An 8,537-nucleotide genomic window follows, 5' to 3' on the forward strand; every position below is an offset into this window, starting at 1 on the left:
TCGTTTCACAGTCACGTCAAAAGGTTTCATGTAACCAGTGGATTTAAAGTGTGTTCATGTCTAACAAGCTTATTTGTGTTTTGGTGATTTTTTTTTAGGGACTTGCGGAGAGTTGGGGTGAACCTCGCTGGCCATCAAAAGAAAATCATCACTAGTATTCAGGAAATGAGAGTCCTCATTAACAACTCCAATACCAGTGTCAACATCTGATACACCTCTGTGGATGCAGGCATGCACACTCCCGCACAACATATGTGGACCTAATATGAAGGAGACTGCAGTTGGACCTAGATATTCTTGGCACTTTATAATGATCAGATCACAACTTTAACGCACCAGAGAGCAGATTTTTTTGTGGTGTTATGAAAACTAAAAAGGGGAGCGTTTTTAAAACTAAGAAAACTCGTCGGCAAACCAGCAAACCAGTGAATGCTTTACATCTGGATGATTCCAGTTTGAGGGAATCTCTGGTGTCAGCACACATTCTAACTTACCCACTTCAACTGTTTTATTCTTTAAAAGGACCATGACGCGTTCGTCTATGTCTGTTGAATATATTCACGCAGGAGGGATTTATTGAGCAAAGAAAATGCATCACAGAATTCTCCAATATTTTTCCAAAAGCAAAGATGTCATGACCTTGAAATGTGATGAAGCGGGATGAATCAGATGTCCATGCATTGACAAAATCTTTGTTGAATTGCTAGTGATCCCAACCTAGTCTTTATTATCCATCCACCTTCAGGTACTCCAAAAACGCTTCAGCTATCTCTTCTGTGACTGAAAGCTTTGCATATTCTGTCTGCTACATCACTGTCCACCTCATTCAAACGGAACTGTTGGCAAACAAAAGCAATAATGAATAAATTTGTAATCACTTATTTTTTTTCTTGTATATATAGAAGATGCAAAAAATTGTTTGCGATTCATCTGTGAAGCTTTGCCTACATATATGTCATATATGATGTAATGTTTAAACATATATTTAAAGCAGGGAGCATTGTTTTTTTGTTGGCCATTGTATGGCAAAGTTGATTTTAATCAAACATCTCACAGAGAATTATAATGTTTAATAATGATGACATTTTAAAATCAGGATTCTTTAAAGTAAAGCATTAGAAATTAAGAATTACAGGTCCATTTGAACCTTTGCAGACAAATATACTGTTCTTTTTGCATTTTGGATGTAATTTCAGAGTTTTTAAAATCAAAATCTCGTGATATCTCCAGCAGCATACACAGAGAATTGGCAAATATGTTATCTACACTTAATATCTACAATATTTAGGAAATGTGTAGATCATTTGCCACATGATCACCATGTGTAAAAAGGTTTCAGGTTGTTTTGATATTTGTCAACGATCACATTAGTAATTATAATGTTTTTGGAATTTGCAATCACCAAGCTAATTTAAACCTACGCCGAGGGCATGAACAGTTGAACAATTGTACACCCTTTTAAGTGCCTCATATCTTTTTAGCACCATAATATTCTCCCCTGTCAAAATGCTTCATCCAGATTGAATCCCAAATTGCATTGTCTCTGTTGGGACTAATTTTATTAGCACTTTATGAACAATCCATTGTCCTTCTTTATAATTTACCCAGGTCAAAATTACATCAGTTAAAGGATCAGGTTCTTTGTCACTGCCTATTATGACTTTTTGTATTCTTTATTCTTTTTTTATAAATCATTACACAATGGCACAAAATATGTTAGATTATATGATGAACAGTCTTATTTTTGTTGAACAGCACCAATTTTTGTATATGCCACAAGTGTTCTCCGTTTAAAGGTCCAGCAGTCATGACTTGAACAAGTGCTTTGAACGTGACTTAAACATGGTGGCAAATTTTACTACAGGGTGTTTTTGACATTCCTGCGATTCTACTTCTAATTGGCGTTGTCTATATATATATATTTATTGGTTTTGATTTTAGAATCCATATTATAAAATAATATACAAAAAGCATTGTTCGTGGTAGTTGTCTAAAATAACTAAAATTGATTCAGAATATCAACAGAAGCGGTGTTATTCAGCAATGATTTTTCAGACACATCAGTCAAGTGTCGGATTTAAAACACATTACAATTTTTGTCTTGTTGGAAAAGCTTTTTTGTTGTTGTTATTACTGATACTCATAACATTCTTAGCCAATATCGGTAAGGTTGTTTAACAATATTAGTAAGTTAACCACTTTTCCAATGTGACTAGCATTTAAAGTCCCACTGTGACGTCAGCAGGTACCTTACTGAATTTGTTAGATTGAACTTCCCCCTCTTGTTCTCCTATTCTTTGTCAGGTAAAAGAAATAAACACAATATGCCGTTTTATACCCAGTTTAAATCTTCGCCATTATCCAAGAGTCCATAACAAGCGATGTCAAAAGACGGTTTTATATTACAACTTAAAAGCAATAAAACTTTAACTATACAATTAACATAAAATGCATAAGAAGAAGACGACATGGTGTCTTTATAATGACAAAAGAGGCCATATTTTCTCAGCAACCGGAAAGTGATACTTTTACCACAATCAATTGAATTGAATGCCTGTATTTTCATTATCCAAGTACAATTAGATTTAAAGCTTCCCCATGAAGTGCACACAGAAAATAAGTAGTGATGAAAAGATATAAAATAAAATTAAGTAAGGTGATAAAAATGACTAAAGTGGTTAGCTGCACATGAGGTAGCTATAGTATTTTAGTGCAAGTATCAGAGTGCAAGATACAAATTTGCAGTGCTAAGAGTGAAATTAATGTCTGAGATCATTAATTATTTACAGTATACCCTTGTTGTTCGCAGGGGTTTTGTTCCAAAAAGAACCTATGATCGGAAAAATCTGTCAAGTAGAAACCTATTAAACACTATTTATTGAAAATAAAGAACAAATGATTTTACAGGCTCAATCATTTGTTTCTCATATTAAAGTACTGTACTTTAGACATGTTCTTTTTCAACAAATAACTTCTGTACTGTACTGTCAAATAATAATTTTAATCATCAATGTGAACATAATGCAGAAGGAAGTTTCATTAATTTCGTAATCCAACCTTCCATATTTTTTACCTTCCCTTAGCATATCAGAAGTTTAACTTTATCTGCAATAGATAGCATCTTCTGCTTCCTTTTGGGCACTGCCGCAGGTGCTTTTGTTCCAATCACACTATCAGAGAAAAATCAGAGTTGTACAAATAACCGGAAACACAAGAGCCATAGCATTATGTTCTTCACAAGTGTATGTAAACTTTTGACCACAACTGTATGGCTCGGGAGGCATATTTGGCTCTTTTGATGGGTGCATATGGCTTTCCACTAAACTGTGAAATAAAATATGGGAACCGCTGTTGAGAGAGCTTAGTCCTGAATGCATCAATAGGAGCGTTGAGTCATCTTTGTGGCACAGACACCTCCTCTAGTGCGCCTTTAAACATTTTTTCCATTAGATTCTTCTGCATGCATACCCCCATTGATTATCATTTATCAGCAACAGCGCGACAATGTTGTCAAAAGATCTCAGAGAATGGGGTCCTGAGTTCAAATTCAGGTCACATCCACCTGTGTGGAGTTTGTATATTCTCCCTGGGCCTGCGTGGGTTTCCTCCGACATTCCAAAAACATGCATGGTAGGCTGATTGGACACTAAAAAAATTGCCCCTAGGTATGGGTGTGAGTGTGCATGGTTGTCCGTCTTCTTGTGCTCTGCGACCGGCTGGCCATCGATTCAGGCGGCCCCCCGCCTCTGGCCTCAAATCAGCTGGGATAGGCTCCAGCACCCTCCGTGACCCTAAAGAGGATAAAACAGTTCAGAAAACGAGTTGAGATGAGACATAGAAGGGAATAGTTTTGGAGGCAGCCAATATTTGCATCTGACTTTTTTACCTTTCTAATTGAATGATTTGTTCAGTTGAATCATATTTTTCTGAACAATATGCTTTTAAACATTTTTATTTTAATCTTTTAGCTTTGCACTGAAGTACTACTTATCTTAAAGCCTCATCTACAATTTACTAATCCTTTCCAAAAATATTTGAATTTTGTAAAACTTTACAATCCTATTTTAAATTTGGGAAATTAGCATTTTTTGTGGGCTTCTCTCTACCAGTGCCAGAGACGTCATAAATAAAATGTTCAACCTGTCTATCTGAAATCTTTATGAATATGAATTATGAATATGAAACAACCTACGACTGACACACATGGTGATCATGTTTTTGCCTTGTTGGAAACATATTGGTTAGACACAAATACTTCATCCGAAACTGACTTTTTTTGATTCATTGAAAGCACATTGGAAAATAGTAACTGTTGTGCTATAAATCTGTCTTTGAAACTGTCATGTATCATGTTTGTGTTGCAGTTTTTGTAGTGTGTTCTCAAATGCTATATTTTTTCAATAAAATTAAACAAAATGTGGTGTCTGTGAATTAATTGAAAGGAATAGGGGCCTGGTGGTCAGCAGTTTTGCACCATTGTCAAGGGGTTTCAGGTTACAGCATCAGGTTTTACTGTATTGTGTTCCCAGGTAGTGTTTGTGATACATTCAAAATCCTGTATATGCCACTTAACTATAAGTTACCAGCATAATATATAACTTTGTTCATTGAATGGACAGCATGTGACGAGGAGATACACCTACTAACAAACACGGGTGGGCAAACCAGTCCTCAAAGGCTACAGTGGGTCCTTGTCTCTGTACCAACCGATCTAGCACAGACTGTTAACCAATTAGGTTTTGACACCGATAAGAAGCACCTGACTGCATTCTGCTGCTGACTAGCCGTCGATTGCCAGGGGCGCAGACGGGAGTGAAATAGTGCTAGAAGAGACCAGTTTTAAATAGGAGACATGGAGTGTGACCCAGTCCTGAGGGACAAGAATTTGGTGGATAAACAAACCTTTTGGACCACACCGCAAGCGGATGCCATAGTCCACGACAGTTTGTCTGGAAACAAGACTTATTGGTGGCCTGAAGGATCACAGAGCGAACCCTGGTTACAGACCGAGGAAAACCTTGTTCCAGATTGGGAAACAACGGTTGATGTGGGCCTGCCAATGGAACAACTATGCCCTGTTCCTATGAGGGGAAACAATGGAGGTTGAAAACCCAACAATGAAACGGACATACTAAACGACAGGCATATAAGAGAAAGTTGTATGCATATTTGATACCTGGGAGGTGTTCACTCCAGAAGGTAGGACCATATGGCATGGTACAACGTAGGGTGGCTTCCAGTCTTTGGTTAGCGCACTCGCACTAGCTGTTGGTCTGGGGCTGTTATCCAGAAAAGAGATTTACCTCCACATACTGCCATGCAGAACACCTTCCAACTTCAACTTCCAATCTGGCACTGTCTGTTGGGATTCCATGCAGACAGATGACATGATGGGTGAGTAGGTCAGCAGTCTCTATCGTCATAGGGAGCTTTTGGAGAGCAATGAAATGAGCAGCGTTAGAAAACCAATCTATAACAGTCAGAATTGCAGTATTACTCCTGAATGAAGACACCTGTGACAAAGTCAAGGGCAATAATGAGACCTAGTGAGTCCAGTGCTCAGCCTGGTGTCAGTTTTATTTCGAGCACAGGTAGTGCAGGCAAGGACAAATAAACAATAGTCCTCCACCAAGTAATGTCATCAGAATTTCAGGCGCAGAATCAGCAGTGTCCTCTTAACACCGGAGTGGTAAAACAAGCAGGATGAGTGAGCTCAGTCCAGTACCTGTGCGCAAAGTGCCTCAGGAACAAACAAGTAACACTGATAGCCATCCTTGGGTCAGGATGCCTTAGCAGTGCATCTTTAACCTTTCCCTTAATTTCCCTTTCCATAACAGGTTGGAGGGAGGATGGTAGAAGGTACCCTCTGCCACTGCGTGAGCTAGAACTGCCAGTACAAGGCGTCAAGCTTGGCATTGCAGGAACCAACAACACGAGAAAGAGTGAAATTAAAACCACTAAAAAACATAGTTCACCTTGCTTACCAGGGGCTCAAGCTTTGTCAGACCAGCGGTATTCCAGATATTTAAGGTCAGTGAGGATGAGGATAAGGATTAGGTGGAGAGCCCTCTCTAGAGGGTGGCACCATTCCTCTAACTTTACTGCGAGGAGTTCTCTATCTCCGACGCATTAATTTCTCTCACTAGCTGACAGTATGTGGGTAACGAAAGCTCACAGACCTTGCCGTCTATGACCTCATCACTGCCTCTACTCCAAGCTCTGGCGCATCGACATCCACGGTGATGCGAGAAGCGTCCGGATACGTACCGGGGCGAAGATGAATTGGCACTTGAAGTCCCTGATCCCTGAGAGTTGGAAGCTTCCGACTTGCGAAACAAAGTGGCAGAGAAGGTGACCTTATTAGGTGAGGCTACAACCTTGCTGTAGTTATGGATGATTCTGCCAATAGAAATGAGTTTAACATACTGTCTTTGTGATGTTTGGTGAAAAATTTCACATTAAACACCACGGAAACTAAAGAAATAATCCTGGACTTTTTCAAACGCAGCACGGATCTAGCCCCGCTCCTAAAAATGGAGTAAGCATAGACTGGGTCTACTCCTTCAAATTCCTGGGGGTCAACATCACGGACAAGCTCTCCTGGTCTACCAACACCACGGCAGTGGTGAAGAAGGCCCAGAAATGACTCAATTTCCTGAGGGTACTCAGGAGGAACAACAACTTGGACAACTGGTAACCTTCCATAGAGCCACTGTGGAGAGCATCCTGGCACACCGCATTAATGTGTGGTATGCTGGAGCCACGGGAGCAGACAGAAAGGCCGTGCAGAGAGTGATCAACACCGCCCAGATCATCGTCTGCTCTCTGCCCTCACTGGAAGACATTGCCTTCCCTCGCTACCTCAGCAGAGGGAGACAAAGTTGGAAACCTTCACGTGGTGTCTCCTGAGAGGCCGCTCGCCGCGGCCTGCGAATTCCAACAAATACCACTCAGAGCTGCCAACAAGGAGCGTGGCACCCTACGTTTTTCATCCAGCCGGAGATATTTGACTGCCCCTCACCTCCGACTACCCCCCGGATGAACTAATCCGCGTTCCAGTGGCAGCTCTAGCGCTGTCTGAGGGTAATCCTCAGGCGCTCGTAGTGACTCAACAACAACAACCTCAGCAGAACATTGTCAGGGACCCATACCACCCTGGCCACAACCTGTTACAGCTGCTGCCCTCTGGCAGATGCTACAGCTCTCACAAAGCACGTACAAATAGACTTAAGGACAGTGTTTTTCCCACAGCCATCAGGACTCTGAACTTACGTTAGCACAACACATAATTCCTTCTGTGCAATAATTTCAGGGTGTGCAATAATAATGTGCAATATCTTATTGTGCAATATTTTAGAATTTACATCTGATTGTCACCTTAACAGGACGTGACTTTATATTTTTATAAAACTTATTTATGTTATTTTACTGGGAAAACAGACTTAGTGGATTGGCACCACCAATTTTGTAATATGTTTTGTAATTTGTTTCCACATCTCCACGTTGCCTGCTTTCCAAGTCCCCTCGTGCTTTCCCTGTCAGGTTTGATTTTGTTATTCAATGCCACATCCTTTGTTACTTTCCTTGTAGCTCCTGCTTAAGTTATTAAAGTTCCACGTTTCCTCGCCAAGATGTTGTCAGAGACGTGACAGTTACATATTGAAATTTATACTTTCACTAGTCTAAAACCCTTTTGAATTTACTCACACTGATCATGTATCTTTATCTCCCCTACTATTCAAATTACGACCACTTTTGGCAGTTGGAAATGAGATATATACGAGAGACAGACCCTGAATCAGGTGTGCTCCTGTTCGTAAAGCCTTGCTATGTGTTTGAACACACCATGAGACTGTTTCTTTGCTGTTTCCGTTCATCTTGAAATCCTCCGGAGCACCAAAATAGCACTTGGCGTTGTGGGTGCAAGGTCGAGAGCCAATGCTAACATCAACAGGTTGTCTTTCCCTGTCAATTTACCTCCAAGTATTGCAGGTTTGTAATCATCCCCATCTTCCTGAGACCTTCATACATCTAAAATTCATCTCTATGTTACGGCGTGGCGTATTGTCTGCCATCTTTACTCCGACCTGAATCACTCTTAACTGTCCCTCTGACTTCAGATAAGATACTGTCAATCTAAAATCACCTGCGCCAAGGCACGATAGTCATTTTCTCTTGAAGACATGCCCCTGGTTGAGACTTTCCTAGGGTCATTTCAAATTCATTGTAGAGTCCTCTTTAGTCATGATGAATGACCTTCAGTAGAACCTTAGCTATCATTTCTTGTGAAACCTGTTAGCTCATGGAGGATTTGACAGCAAATTGTTGTTTTATGTTTACATGCGTTGAAAGCAACTACAGTGTAGTATACAAGCATCGCGAACTGGCTGGCACTATTTCTACTCATGCTAGACGCTTGAAAATATGTGTCCAGTTTTTACTCTTTTACTTTAAAATTGAAAGCTTTTACATTGTCCAAATGTGATGAATAGTAGATTATTTACGAATAAATTCACCTGATGTTTATTTTCAACTTT

The 8,537-nt window shown here is 40.0% G+C and overlaps 1 protein-coding gene across 4 annotated transcripts in view; it reads left to right on the forward strand.

The window, feature by feature from the left end:
* epha5 (EPH receptor A5) overlaps nucleotides 1-4,421 on the forward strand; it is a 66,530-nt gene extending 62,109 nt beyond the window's left edge. For all 4 annotated transcript variants that reach the window (XM_077736686.1, XM_077736685.1, XM_077736687.1 and 1 more), the window contains one exon: nucleotides 99-4,421. In XM_077736686.1, the coding sequence (XP_077592812.1) occupies nucleotides 99-210 (112 nt within the window). In that variant the 3' untranslated portion in view covers nucleotides 211-4,421. The remainder of the gene's footprint in view (nucleotides 1-98) is intronic.
* The last annotated feature ends 4,116 nt before the right edge of the window (nucleotides 4,422-8,537 follow it).

This window comes from Stigmatopora nigra, chromosome 17, assembly GCF_051989575.1.
Source record: "Stigmatopora nigra isolate UIUO_SnigA chromosome 17, RoL_Snig_1.1, whole genome shotgun sequence".
In the NCBI taxonomy this organism is placed as follows: Eukaryota; Metazoa; Chordata; class Actinopteri; order Syngnathiformes; family Syngnathidae; genus Stigmatopora; species Stigmatopora nigra.